Genomic DNA, 15,634 nt, shown 5'->3' on the forward strand with positions numbered 1-15,634 from the left:
TTATGACATGTTTTAAAAAAGTTATGTTTTAATTAGATATATTGGTTTATATTATGGCATATATGTTAAAGAGGAAGACAAGATAGATATTTCAGAAAATGTTATGATAATGCCAAGAAGAAATAAAGGCTGGGTTAAGATGGAAACCATAGGAATGAAAGGAAGGGACAAAAACAAAAGCTAGATAATGAGAAAGGATAAGATTTTGATGTCTGGCTATCAGGAGATGAAGTAGAGGCAAGAAACAATGACAAGTCTGTGATAGGGAAAACGATAATACTCTTGACAGACTTAAGAAATTAGGAGGGGAAGCTGGTTTGGGATGACAAAAATTAGACTCCACGAGGCAAGCATGGCCACAAGGCAGTGCCAACGGTTTGCATCCAGCATCACTACCCGAAAGGAAATAGTTTCATATGTGAGAGTGCATGAATTTTATGACAGAATACAAAGAGAGAGGAGCCGAAGGCCGAGTCTTAGTGATTTTCTGTGATCAAGAGATGAGAGGAGGAGAGTTAATGAGGAAATGTCGGAAACGTGGGACCTGGGAGGAGAGTCAGCTGAGTGTCACAGAATCCAAGGAGAATGCGTTTTGAGTTTGCAGGACGAAATTTTACAGAGAGGTGACAAGAAGAATGCCGAGGGAGAATGTGAGATCTGAAAACTTCTGGTCTAGACATTCAGGCGTCAGGTTATTTTAAGCATTGGGCATGCTTATACGTTTGAGACTTTCACATTGAACTATTTTCCTCTCTTCATCATTTTGGTAGATTTCTTCTTGCCTTTCACACACATTGTAGGAGCTATTCCATAACCCTTTAATAATTCTCAAACTCCCTGTGCTGCTAATCTGGACATACATCTATGCTATAAAAATAATAGGCTGCTGTGAGAATGAAATGAAGAGAGACTCAATAAAAATTAGTTCTAACATTTTAAACCTTAAGGCATCTCTATGCTTTGTGTCTCTAAACCACCTGAAAGTTTCTTTGGGACAAATATTTTTTGGGGGGACAAAAAGTTTATTTGGGACAAATTGTTTTGGTGTTTTCCCATGAGCACTTAGCTCAGCATCAGGATACATGAAATTAAAAGAGGTTTGAGCGCCTCTTTGAGAGCCTTCATGGTTTTATGAAGAAACGTTGATTCCTAACTTGGAGGATCCTGCAATTATTGTGCTTATTAGATTAAATATACACCATAAACTCAGAACTTCAAAGGTGGAAAAGAAATACTGGTTTTCTCCATTCCTCCCAATGGTTAATGCAATTCTCTGTTCTCTTTGTCTACCCAAAGAAAGCGCGCCAGAATGAAGGCCGTGTGAGTTGTCCCAGTTTGCTGTTTAAATGATATCTTTATCACTTCTGAAAAGAACAGCCGCAATATTCAGCCAAGTCTCTTAGGAACAAGTTAAATGGCCTCCTGCACTCCTCTCTTGATAAAGTTTGTGTGTCTTTTATACTTCTTCATGAAAAGAAAATTTACTGCATGCAAACCAGGCCAGCATGATTTTTCAGCCGTTTAATTTAGAAGTGAATTATTCTCCTGAATAGGCCCATTCTTCGTTTGAATACAAGGCAATCTTTCATGTGTTTCCCAAATAAGCACTCTCCATGCCTCTACCTGAGTTTCCACCAGTGTCATTTAATGAAACAAAATGTACTTTTTCCGAAAAGAGGTTTCATGCTCTCCAATATGCCACCTCCCTATTACAGTTCCTGCTCTGACTTCCTTTTATCTAAGTAGTAAACCTACAATTTGTGAAACTTGTTCCCAAACTTTAAGGCTGGCTCTCTGTTCTCTTTGGCATAGAAGTTACGTAGGTTTTCTTTGACCCCAAATCGTTTTTCCAGTGAAGAGATTTGGGACTAAGAATATTTATTATATTATAAACAAAGTTCTGTCCAGAAGTTAGAATATGACATTACAAATCTATTGCTTATTTCATCAACCATTTTCTATAACATTGAGGGAAATATTTAAAATGTTAAGTTAAATGAGTAATATATTTCATCTCTGCCTCATGGTGATGATTGTGTGTAGAAATATTTATATGGTATTGGTGGTTTTGGTAGATCTCTTTATAATGACAAAGTGAAACTTTAAAAGAAATCAGTGTCAAAATCAGAGACAAAGGGTTAGTCAATCTCTAAGTGGTTTTCAAGTTAGAATTCTTAATAAGGCAATGAAAACAATACACAAGCAAACCACTTTTTAAAAAAATATGCTAAGTATAAAGAAAATTATATATTTCAGAGATTATGAAACACTATCATCTTCTACAAGACAGACAAACAAACAAAAATGTTGACTCTGGCAAATGCCTTTGCTGATAAGATCCAAGTAAGAAATTGTTTGAATCAGTTCTTGACCTGTGATAAGTCTTAGAACTGCAGGAGAAAAACCATAACATAAACGGATTCTCAAAGAAATCACCCTAAAGCCTTTGTAGTGTGAAATTTGTTATTGACAAGATCAGAGTATTGGCTGTCCAGAGAAGCCCATCTCAAGCCTAAATGCATCATGTTGAATGGTCATGCCAACTCCCTGATATTGAATACAGTGGGTTCCATGCTTCTCAGCCTCCTTAATGTGGCCATACTCAAAAGCTACAACAGGAGACCCAAATGCTCTATGCAGTGATTTTCAACCAGTGTGCCACAACACACTGGTATGCTGAAAGAATTTTTAAAACATGCAATATCTATTTAGTCAGAGGCACTGACCTCTTTTCCCTAGAATTTGTGCAACTTGTTCCCAAACTTTAAGGCTGGCTCTGTTCTCTTTGGCATAGAAGTTAGGTCTTCTTTTACCCCAAACATTATCAGTAAAGTGTAAAGGGAAGTGTAGCTGGGAGAAGTAATTTATGATACCATTTTATTTATGTCATATAAAAAGATGACAACAGCCTTCACAATAGCTGTCTGGTGTGAATAAATTAAAATTATACCCTTTTTTGCCAGGTTGGCAAAAAATATATTTTTTGGTGTGCCGCAGAATTTTAGTAGTTAATGTGTTATGATATGAGAAAGGTTGAAAATCAGTGCTCTAACGGAGTTGTTTCTAGACTCTGAGTGAAATTCTTTCAGTTCCGCATTCTTTGAACATCATCAACAGTTTCTGGAATAGACATTCAGAGCGACTTTAATAGTGAGTGAAGGGTTGGGGTGGGCCAGAAGGGATCAATGCGGGGAGCAAGGGGACATATGTAAATACTTTCAAGAATAAATATTTTTTAAGTGAGTATTGTTTTCTTGAAGCACACTTTCAAAGAGACATGCAAGAGTTTTAAATGAGATTGTTATGTGAGCACAGCCACACTAAATAGAAGTCCAAGAAGAATATTTCATCGATGATCAGATGGGTACATGATTAATGTTTGCTTTTAAATAAATGTATTTATTTCACTAAAAAAGGTATGGAACTTCATGTAAAAAAATTTAAAAATAGAGAGAAGGGAAAAAAAGTTATTTATCATACACTATCATTGTTTTAACCTTTATCTAATTTTCCGTCCCTTATTAACACATTAAATGATTTTTATAAATTACTGGGTACAAATATACCCTGGAATACTACTCAGCCATAAGAAAAAATGAAATACTCCCATTTGCAACAATATGGATTCCGCTGAGAATATCATGCTAAGGGAAATAAGTCAGATGGAAAAGGACAAGAGCCATATGATTTCACTCATGTGGGATATAAAACAAAAAGCAACAAATGAACAGACAAAACAAAAAGCTCATAGACACAGACAACAGTATGAAGGTTACCAGAGGGGAAGGGGGCTGAGGGGAGGGTGAAGAAGGTTAAAAGGGTCAGATATATGGTCACTTTGGGTGGTGAGCACAGAAGTAATATACAGTGATATATTTAGAATCATACACTTGAAACTCATATAATCTTATTAATAAATGTCACCCCATTAGTTTTTAAAACTTATTGAAATTATGTTTTTATAATTGTAATTTTAAATATACCACCCATATAAACATAGATTTAATTTTGAATGTGATAAAGTTAGAGTATATATAATTATGGAGCAGCAAATGATAATTTATTAGAGGGTATTGGAAACAATATAGCCACTGAAATGCTTTTTTTCCCCCAGAGTGTTTGTACTCCATCCATGCAATCCTTTTCCATTGTTATATGTACTGTTAATACAAATGTTTAGAATAAGTCATGGCACATGGTATGCATACAAGAACATTTGTTGTATCATTGTTAGTAGTTATTATTGTACTTGGAAATATAAATAATCCAAAGTTATTAAATATTAGTGCATCCAGCACTCAATCTGTTCATAAAACCAACGAAAATATGTTTAGGAACAAAATGTTAAGTGACAAACATTATCAGTAAAGTGTAAGGGAAGTGTAGATGGGAGAAGTAATTCATGATACACAATTTTAAGTGGCCATGTGCTCCGAGATCCTGTAGAGAAAATGTCACTCTCCCTCAAGGGATGAGTTGAGAAATGCCTTCTCATTCTCTGTGGTTTCCATGGTGCTGACTGTCATGCCTTTTTTTTTTTTTTTTTTTTTGTAGGCAGAATACTTCTATGAATTCCTGTCCTTGCGCTCTCTGGATAAAGGCATCATGGCAGATCCAACCGTCAATGTCCCCCTGCTGGGAACAGTGCCACACAAGGCCTCAGGTGGGTGGTCTCAAAATCATATATTGGTAATAAGCAATGGAACTGAGACTAGAACCCAGGTTTTATGACTTTTAGAAAAATACAGATCACTTATGTTAACATGTTCAAATATTTTCTTCCAGTCTTCTTTCTATGAGCATATTTTTCATAGTTGTAGTAAAATTATAACTTTGGTTTTACATCAATACTTTTTTTTTTCTTTTAACATTTTAACATAAGCATTTTCCTGTTTCATGGATTTTCCCAAAAGTTGTTTTTAATGCCGTTATAATATTCCATTTAATGAAACTGACATTGTTTATTTACTCATTCCTTTATTATGTGCTACTTAGATTGTTATCAGGGTCTGCATCTAGAAATATCACAATACACATCCTTTCTAAGTCGCAGACAGTCACTGGGCAGGAGTTGTGTTTTATTCACTGCAACTGCCAACACAGGGCCCAGCACAGAGTGGGCATTCAGAAAACACTCGTTGATTAATGTGCGTGTCAAAATCTTGGTGCTCATCTCATTATTTTGGTAAAATAGATTCTTAGAAGTAGAATTATTATGTCAAAGGATATGAACTATGCACTTTTTAAAAGACTCTTAAAACAAATTGTCAAAATGCAATTACTTTCCACCAAGATTGCCCCCATTTGTACCCTGGCTAGCAGCGTGGGAGAGTGCCTGGCTTACTGCGTGTAACCTCTCAACATGGGCTATTAATCATCTTAACTGCTTGGCTGACTTAAAAAAAGTGAAAAGTGGTTTCTCAGTGTTCTTTTAATTTGACTTTTAAAAATTCTTACTGAGGTAGAACATTTATTTTTATCTATTAGACATTTGTCTAATAGACAATTTTACACTGAATTTTACATCCTCATTTTTACACTGAAACGATAAGCGTTCTTATTGGTTTGCAAAGCTCCCTATATGCTAACTATATTTATCCTTTAATGCAATTCTTTTCTTTTTTACTGAATGTATTGGAGTGACATTGGTTAATAAAATTATATAGGTTTCAGGTGTACAATTCTACACTACATCATCTGTATATTGTATTGTGTGTTCACCAACTCAAATCATGTCTCCTTTCATTACCATTTATCTCCCCTTTTCCCTCTGGTAATCATTATACTGTTATCTTTGTCTATGAGTTGTTTTTCTTAATCCCTTCACCTTTGTTCACCATGCCCCTCCCCTATGACTCCAATCTGTTCTCTATCTATAAGTCTATCTCTATTTTGTTTGCTAGTTGGTTTAAATACATTTTTTTTTTTTCCAGAGAGGAAGAGAGAGGGGAGAGAGATAGAAATATCAGTGATGAGAGAGAACCATTGATTGGCTGCCTCCTGCACAACCCACACTGGGGATCAAGCCTGCAACCCAGGCATGTGCCCTGGCGTGGAATCGAACTGTGACCTTTTGGTTCATAGATCGACACTCAACCACTGAGCAACACTGACCAGGCTGTTAGTTTATTTTGTTCATTTGATTCCATATATGAGTGAGATCATATGGCACTTGTCTTTCTCTGACTGGCTTATTTCGCTTAGCATAATCATCTCCAGGTTCCTCTCCAGGGGTCTTCAAACTACGGCCAGCGGGCCACATGCGGCCCACAGAGGAGTCTGATCCGGCCCGCCAGGTTTTTTGGGCAGTGAGCGCAGCCGAGGTGTTACAGTAGGAATTAGTAGTTCATATAGTCCGGCCCTCCAGCTCTCTGAGGGACCGTGATCTGGCCCCCACTTTAAAAAGTTTGAGGACCTCTGCAGTCTATACTGTCATAAAGAGATCCTTCTTTTTTTTTTTTTATGGCTAAGTAGTATCCCATTGTGTAAATATGTACTACAGCTTTTTTATCCATTCATCTACTGATGGACACTTGGATTCCTTCCATAGCGTGGCTATTGTAAACAACACTGAACATAGTAAGGGTGTGTATATTCTTTCAAATTAGTGCAATTCTTACTTAATATATTATTTTTATATTTTTTGAGGGAGGTAGAGTTTTCAGGGTTTTTAAAACTCTACCTGGTCAAACCTATCTTTTCTTTGTGATTTTAAAAATTACTTTTATGCTTGGAAATTAATTCTTCTAAAGATCAGGTAAGTGATAACTTGACATGCTTCTAATGTTTTATATAAATTTATTTTGGCAATTTATGAGGTAAGGCTGTCACCTGAATTATTTTTCTGAGTCATCAACTTTACCAATTTGAGATGTTGAATTCATGATATCCTCTTTATTTTATACTAGAGGCCCAGTGCACGAAATTCATGCATAGGGTGTCCCCTCAGCTCAGCCTGAACCCTCTCGAATCCAGGACCCCTTGGAGGATGTCTAATTGCCGGTTTAGGCCCAATCCCTGCCTGCCTGCCTGGTTGCCCCTAACTGCCGCCCCCCCATGGCCTGTTTTCCCTTCACTGCCCCCTCCCCCCCCCCCCCCCCCCGCTAGCCTGATTGCCCCAACTGCCCCCTGATGCTGGCCTGGTTGTCCCCACTGCTCCCTCACTGGCCTGGTTGCCCCTCATGCCCGCCCCTACCCCTACCCCCCCCCCCCCCCCCCCCCGCCACAGACCTGGTCACCCCACATAGACTGTTCAGTCATTTGGTCTTCCCTCACTAACTCCCCTGCCAGCCTGGTCAGAGGCAGCCATCTTGTGAGGTCGTGATGATCATTTTGCATATTACCTCTTTATTACATAGGATTAACTTCTTTTATACATAGGGGTTGTTTTAGAGCATACTGTTTGTTCTAATACTGTATTATTTATAGTTTAATAATATTTTTAAATAATTGATAACATAACCTCTTTTTTAATTACTCTTCTTCTAGAGAGATGTTAGACTTTTTTTTTTTTTTAAATATATTTTATTGATTTTTTTACAGAGAGGAGGGGAGAGAGATAGAGAGCTAGAAACATCGATGAGAGAGAAACATGGACCAGCTGCCTCTTGCACACCCCCTACTGGGGATGTGCCCGCAACCCAGGTACATGCCCTTGACCGGAACCGAACCCGAGACCTATCAGTCCGCAGACCCACGCTCTACCACTGAGCCAAACTGGTTTCGGCAGATGTTAGACTTTTTCACATGTCAAATGAAGATCTCATTAGGAGATAATTTAAATCAATTAAATAATTGGGAAATCCATTTACAGTTATCTACTATTTCCAATGGCTCAGTATTGCCATTTCCCAGCATAAGAGCTGGGGACTAATTTCCTGGCATAGTGCCAGTGTGAGTGTAGACAGGAAGAGTGAACTTGTGTTTCTCTTGGGTCATCCCAGGGCTGCAGCGTGACAAGCAGCCCACCCAAAGGATCTGCTTCCAGTCTAATGGGCTTGAGGTTCTCGAAAGCCCATCTGAACGAATGTGGCCTTGGGTTCTGGAGATTCATTAGCCTGTGATATGCAGCTGCAGGGGCAGGGATAGCCCACCGCAGAGTCAAGGATATCCTAATTCCACTCAAATGGCATTTCGGGGGCTTTACTATTTCATGGAGACACAGAAGACACTCCGGTCACCAAGTTCTGGAATATGGCCATGTCATGTGTCTCATATCATGTTATTTTAAATAGAGTTTTTATTGATTTCAGAGAGGAATAGAGAGATAGAAACATCAATGATGATAATCATTGATTGGCTGCTTCCTGCACGTCTCCAACTGGGGATGGAGCCTGCAACCTGGGCTTGTGCCCTGACTGGGAATCGAACCATGACCTCCTGGTTCATAGGGCAATGCTCAACCACTGAGCTACGCCAGCCAAGCTTAAAATGCATAATTACATTAATTACACAGTTACACCTGCTCAATTCCAATAAGTCTTAATTTTTTTAATTTATAATTTATAATTTAATGCTTGAATCTTAAATCATCCCAGCTTTATTCACTTTTTGTAGTAAAAAAAGCTTACTGAAATTCTACTTTTTGGGATATTGAAACAGTAAGAGTTTGAACATATGATGTGAGACTATTTTAATAGATCATGTTTAGATAAATCATGTTCTAATAATTTAGAATCTTTGTACGTAATAAAGTTTAGAGGAGGAAAAATGGATGATGCTTTGGGCAAGAAGACTTGAAAAAGAACAAGCCTTCCAGTACCAGGTGACCTGTACACACACACACACACACACACACACACACACACACTTTGCATGTACAACTACTCCCCCACACAATAGGTTTGGAGGCAGATGTAGGATTTGTTTGCAAAAAACGCAGGTGCAAGAAGTTTATGGGAATTTCAGTCCATTGCAGGGCAGTTATTCATTAGCCTCATTAGCCCAGTCCCCACAGTAGGAGCGGTGAGGGTACCTTGAATTATTAAAAAGTAACCAAATCAGTGTGTCTTTGCTCCCAAGCATTCAGGTAGTGTTCATTATTCTACTGGCCTATTTTATACCCCCAAGCTGCTAAGCCATTCTTTTATCCCACTGATTCCTTATATGCCTACCCATTGAAAAAGAAAACTCTTGATCTTTAACAGTTATGAAGTGCCTGCCTCTGGCATCTGCAGGGATCAAAAACAGGAAATACAAACTGCAGGGTGGTTCCGTAAAATAACGGAGTTGAATAACAAAAAACATGTAGTTTCCATAAAGCCCAGGCTTTGCCTCTTTGAACACCCCGTCTGTGTCATACCAGGAAACCAAGAGAGCAGTGGCGTTTCTCAATCAAGACTTTCAGGAATCCAATGTCTAGAAACTTTTTAATAGGTGCTGAGGCTGGGAGGACCATCTTCTTGGTGGCCCAGTCCTTAGCAGAAAGTGAAGTCCAGAGGAGATGCTCAGTGTTTGTTGAGAGAATGAATGGCTGTCAGCACAGCTCCGAGCACCGAGGACTGTTTGTGTGGATGGTTTATGATCCCGGAGCAGCGTATACTCACATGGTGCTGAGAACGAGCTCTCTTCCCCCTTTCTCCCCTTCTCCCCTGTGAGGGCAGTGGCTCCGGTGGCTGGAGGCTGAGGCTGCATGAGCACCATGCTCATCTCAGCGTGGAAGAGGAATTTCATCAGAACAAGTTTGTTGTTTACTTCTGTAAAACAGGTTGTTTACATGCAATCAATCGCACATCAGTGTGTACTTGAAGCCATGTAAGTTATGTTCAATCTGCTTTAGTTTTTCTGAGTTGTTTTCATTTGCCTCAGTTTCAATTATACAACCTATACCACATTGGATTTTACAGCATCTGGTCTAATTCCATCTAGCTTTTGGTAAAAATGGCTCTCTATTCATTATTGTTATAAAAGCACAATGTAATTTTCACATTTCTACTGTTCTTTGGAAGTGGAGACTATGATTTTTCTGCTTTCAATGTCTCGTTCTCTTTGTACATGTGTTTTTCAGGGTCCACATTGTTAATATTCTATCTCCCACTGTCTATGGTGAATTCTTGTCTTTTTCTGGGCAGTGTGAGTGTGCATGTGTATATGTGAAAGTGTATGCCTGTGTGTATAAAAGTATATTGGTGTGTCTCCCATGAGATATATCTTTGTGTCTGTCAGTGCTAGATTGTGACAGACAAATACTTGATGCTTAGATTACAAATAAGATATGGTCCTTGCCTTTGAGGATCTCAGATCTAGCAAAGGATGCAGATCATAACTAAATCATGATGTAATGATTTAATAATTATCATGCCACATAATTAAATCATGCAATCATGGAGAGAGGTGTGACATAGGCAGGGGGTGTTTGGAAAGGCTACAGAGAGCAGGTGCAGTTTAATTTGCATCTTGAAAGGTGAGTGGAAGGACACTGGGTAGAAAAGAGAAGAGCCCTGACCAATTTGGCTCAGTGGATAGAGTGTTGGCCTGCGGAGTGAAAGGTCCCAGGTTCGATTCCAGTCAAAGGCATGTACCTTGGTTGCTGGCACATCCCCAGTAGGAGGTGTGCAGGAGGCAGTTATCGATGTTTCTAACTCTCTACCCCTCTCCCTTCCTCTCTGTAAAAAACTCAATATATATATATTTTTTAAATAGAAAAGAGGAGAATGAGCACTCCACGTAGCAGGTGGGCGTGCAGTCAGGGCACTGCGGGCATGGGCCACATCTTTGGGAACTGAAAGTGATCTAGCCTGGGTAGAGTCAGTTGCTGAGATGAAGCTAACATATCCACCACTCACAAAAAGGAACTCAAAATGGATTAAAGACTTAAATGTACAACCTAAAACCATGAAACTCCTAGAAGAAAACATAGGCATAAAGCTCCCTGACATAGGTCTTGGTAGTAACTTTTTGGATATGACACCTAAAGCACAAGCAAAAATATAAACAATAAGCAAGTGGGACTACATCAAACTAAAACGCTTCTGCTTAGCAAAGGAAACCATCAACGAAGTGAAAAGAAAACCTATGGCATGGGAATAAGTATTTGCAAACCACATACCTGATAAGGTTTAATATCCAAAATATATAAAGAACTCATACAATTCAATAGCAGAAAGAAAATAATTTAAAAATGCCAAGAACCTGAGTAGACATTTCTCCAAAGAAGAAATATGAAAGGCCAACAGGTACATGAAGAGATGCTCAACATTATGAATCATTAGATGAATGCAAATTAAAACCACAATGAAAGCAAAATAACCCAGTCAGAGGAAGATAAGTATCACATAATCTCACTCATATGTGGAATTTTATGAACCAAATAAACTGATGAACAAAATAGATCCAGAGACATAGAAGCATGGTACAGACCCTTTCACAAATCTCAGAAGGAAGGCAGGGGTGGGGAGTGGATGGGTAGGGAGAGATTAACCAGGGAACTTACATACATATATGCAATGGTGTGGTGAAAGCCTGGGAGGGGTAGGTGCTGGGTAGAGAGAGTCAAGGTGGAAAAAGAGGGGGACATCTGTAATACTAGTACTTTCAACAATAAAGATAAATTAAAAAGAAAAAAAAAATAACCACAATGAGACATCACCTCATGCCTGTTAGAATGGCTATTATCGAAAGACAACAGACAACAAATGATGGCATGGATGTGGAGAAAGGGCTCATTTCTGCCCTGTTGGTGGGAAAGAAATTTGGTGCAAATACTAGGCAAAAACAGTATGGAGGTTCCTCAAAAATAAAAAAAAATAAACTACTATAGGATCCAGCAATTTGACTTCTAGGAAATATCCAAAGGAAATGAAGACATTAACTCGAAAAGATATCTACACCCACATGTTGCTTTTAGCACACCTGAAAATAAACTATAAGGTTTAAAGCAGCATTTTTACAATAGCCAAGCCATAGAAACCTAAGTGTCTCTCAAGGAATAGAGATTTTTCTAGATTTTTTAAATGATTAAAATATTTTACTATCATAAAATGTCTTCAAAATAAATCACTGAAACATAATCACCGAAAACATCAGGGGTTTTCATTTGTCTTTCCCACTAAAGTATCCTCAGTGTTTAGAACAGTGACTGGCATATAATAATTATCCAGTAAAGCTCCATCTGTTCAATGAATTGGTATGTATTTTGACTCAAACCTGTATTTAACCATTTAGAGGGAAAATTCATCTTGAAAACCCTAAAGAAAATTACTTATGGTGTCTTCCTCCCTGAAGTTTCTATTGGATTTTACATCCTGGTTTTTCTCCCCTGGGGTGATTCATATGTTTTAGAACCCCAGGCCGGAGCTCTCTGTACATCTCTTCACTTTGACGGACTTAGAGGCCAGGTTAGCAAACCACACACTTTCACGCGAGCACTCCAAACCCTCTAGAAGCACCTCAGGTGATGGGAGCGTGTGAACATGCAATCATACCTTATCCCGATTTGAAAATGGTTTGCTTTTAGCACATCTGAAAATATGGACAAACTAGTAGTTCTTCTTAACAATGCTGATAAACAGAAATGAAGCATTTACTTACAAACATCTCTTGCATACCAATATTCTAAAAGCTAAAATAAAACTTGAAAGCCTCTTTGAAAGAATTGGGAGGGCTGCAAAGTGGAGGCTGAATAAGGTCCAGGAAAAAGATACACCTGGAACACAATAGTGTGGATAATGACATGTGGTGAGGAAGATTCTAAAAGTTCTATCTTTAAGTTTTTCAGGTTCTTCCACTCCCCCCCTCCCCCGCCCCTTCTTTATTTTTACCCTTGAGGTAATTATTGGCCTACCTATCCATGCTGAGGATTCATGAGAATAGACTTGACTCAAAGGATCCGCTAAGCTAAAGCTAGTTGATGGTGATGGAAGGTTTGACTTTGGTGGTGGGCACACAATGTCCTATACAAATGATGTATTATAGAAGTGTACACTTGAAACCTATGTAATTTTATTAGCCAATGTTATCCCAATAAATTTAATTAATAATAATAAACAAGCAAAAATATTCATGAGCAAGATAAATAAAAGTTTATAATTGAACAAAATGAAAATTATAACAGAGTTAACAGGTAAAAGAAATCCTTCATAAGCTCCTTTTCTTCCCTCTGAAGTGAAAATACCCACAATGGATTTTTATGTTTTGTAAACTGGCGTTTTCATATATAAGATTTCACTAAACCAAGGCTTCCCACCCTCTCTCCCTCCCTCCCTCCCTTCTTCCTATCTTTACTTTTGAAAGTATTACATAATCCTCCTTTTCTTCCCATTAACCTCTTCCAGCCTGCTTCCGCCTGCCCCCCCTCACCCTCACCACCATATTGTCTGTGTCCACAGGTTATGCATATATGCATACAAGTTCATTGGTTAACCTCTTCTCACCCACCCTCCCTCTGAGGTTCACAGTCTGTTTATGTTTCTATGAAACCAAGGCTTTCAATGGGGACAATTTTACTTTGGAACTTCAGATGCACCTTTAGCTTTTTCTCTCTATATTTCTGTTAAAATGTTTGTATATCCTTTTCATCACATAATTGATTATTTGCAATGCTAACATCTTAAGGTTCAGAAGAACTGGAATCCATGTTACTGTGAGATTGGCACAGTAATGAACACTGACAATGCCAAAACCTTGCGAGGAGTGTTGGTTGCCAAAGCACGTTAAGAAGATTGTATGACCAGCTTGTGTGCAGTGCCGTATGGAAAAGAGAGACCAATTTCCAGTGCATTTTTTCTTATAAACTTAAGGGAAAGGCTTATGAAAACTCTAAAGGAAAAGGATTTTTCTTGGCTTGGTATACCTTTCCCAAACTTGGCAGTAGCTATTACCTGCCACACAAAAACAAAGTGAAGCAAAATTTCATATATATATCTCTCAGCCATATTTTCCCCTATTTCTAAGGAAGAACTCAGGTCTAATGGATCAGCTAGATCAGTCCCAGTAGATATGTTATGAAAATCAGGTGGCTTTTAGAAGTTTACATGATCAGTCTCTCAGCCAGTGACTTGAGCCATTTCCCACCATTGGTGGCCTTCTCGCCCTCTCTGTACAGCACCATTTGTTCCTAAGTCAGCACATACACACCCTAAATGATGACTAGGCTCACAAAATGGAAGTGGCTTCCTCTTTAGGAATCTAAACCATTAGAAATAAGACTATTGTGAGATTATGTTAATCACACCAACCTCTCTTCCAGATTCCCCAAGATATGGGCACTTCTTAATATTAACCACCTAGAGGCCAGGTGCATGAAATTCTTGCACGAGGAAGAGGGAATCCCCTTAGCTCAGCCTGCACACTCTCCAAAATGGAACATCCCTCTCACAATCCTGGACCACTGGCTCCTAATTGCTCATATGCCTGCCTGCCTGGTCTAACTGCCACCCTCTGCTGGCGTGATTGCCTCTAACTGCCCCCTCCCTGCTGGCCTGGTTGCTCCTGTCTCCCCACCATCGGCTTAGTCACCCCCAATTACCCCCCTCTGCTGACCTGGTCACCCCTAACTGCCCCACCCTGCTGGCTAGGTCACCCCCAACTGCCCCCCCCACCCCCACTGGCCAAATCACTCCTCACTGCCCCACCCCCACCCCCACCAGCCTGGTCGCCCCCAACAGCACACCCTGCTGGGCCTGGTCACCCCCCAATTGCCCACTCTGCCAGCTTGGTCACCCCTCATGGCCAACCTGCTGGCCTGGTTGCCCCACACAGCCTGCTTGTTCAGTCTTTTGGTTGCCCCTCAGGCCAGCCCTGGGTGGCTAGGGGACTGAAGGGACTGGGTGCTGCCATCTTTGAGGGCATGGCAATCCATTAGCATATTCCCTCCTTATTGGCTGTGGGTGCTGCCATCTTTGGGGGGGGGGTGATGGTCAATTAGCATATTCCCTGATTATTAAATAGGACTAAAGGCCTGATGCCCAAAATTTGTGCATGGGGGGGTGGTGGTCCATCAGCCCAGCCTGCACCTTCTCCAATCTGAGACCCCTCAAGTTGAATAGCCAACATCGCTCTCACAATCCAGGACTGCTGGCTCTTAACCACTTGCCTGCCTGCCTGCCTGCTCCTAACCACTTCTGCCTGCCAGCCTGATCACCCCCTAACCACTCCCCTGCAGCCTGATTGATGCCTAACTGCTCCCTTGCTGGCCCAATTGCCCCTAACTGCCCTTCCCTTCTGGCCTGGTCACCCCTAACTGTCCTTCCCTATACCCCTAACTATCCTCCCTTGCCAGCCTGGTCACCCCCAACTGCCCTCCCCTGCAGGCCTGGTCCCCCCGCAACTGCCCTCCCCTGCAGGCCCATTGCCCCTAACTGCCCTCTTCTGCCAGCCTGGTCACCCCCAACTGCCCTCCCCTGCAGGCCTGGTCCCCTGCAGACCCGGTTGCCCCAAACTGCCCTCCTCTGCTGACATCTTGTGGCGGCCATCTTGTATCCACATAAGGGAGTGATGGTCAATTTGCATATTACTTCTTTATTTAATAGGATAGCCTGAGAAAACATTAACTTCATTAACTCACTCAAATGATTGGAGTCTAGTCTGATTTACAGAATATTTCCAAAGAAAGTACTTTGTCACTTTCAAGCACACAGAGTAAACTAGTGGGGTATTGCTTATAAGGCTTTATTTAATGGATTCTGAAATATTGCGT

At 40.0% G+C, this 15,634-nt stretch overlaps 1 protein-coding gene across 1 annotated transcript in view; it reads left to right on the forward strand.

Moving 5' to 3' along the window:
• Window positions 1-15,634, forward strand: part of WIF1 (WNT inhibitory factor 1) — a 73,227-nt gene that overhangs the window by 39,322 nt on the left and 18,271 nt on the right. The window contains exon 3 of the mRNA XM_084877605.1: window positions 4,555-4,663. Within this exon, the coding sequence (XP_084733731.1) occupies window positions 4,555-4,663 (109 nt within the window). The remainder of the gene's footprint in view (window positions 1-4,554; window positions 4,664-15,634) is intronic.

This window comes from Pipistrellus hanaki (assembly GCF_964339955.1).
Source record: "Pipistrellus hanaki genome assembly, chromosome: 3".
NCBI classification, from domain to species: domain Eukaryota; kingdom Metazoa; phylum Chordata; class Mammalia; order Chiroptera; family Vespertilionidae; genus Pipistrellus; species Pipistrellus hanaki.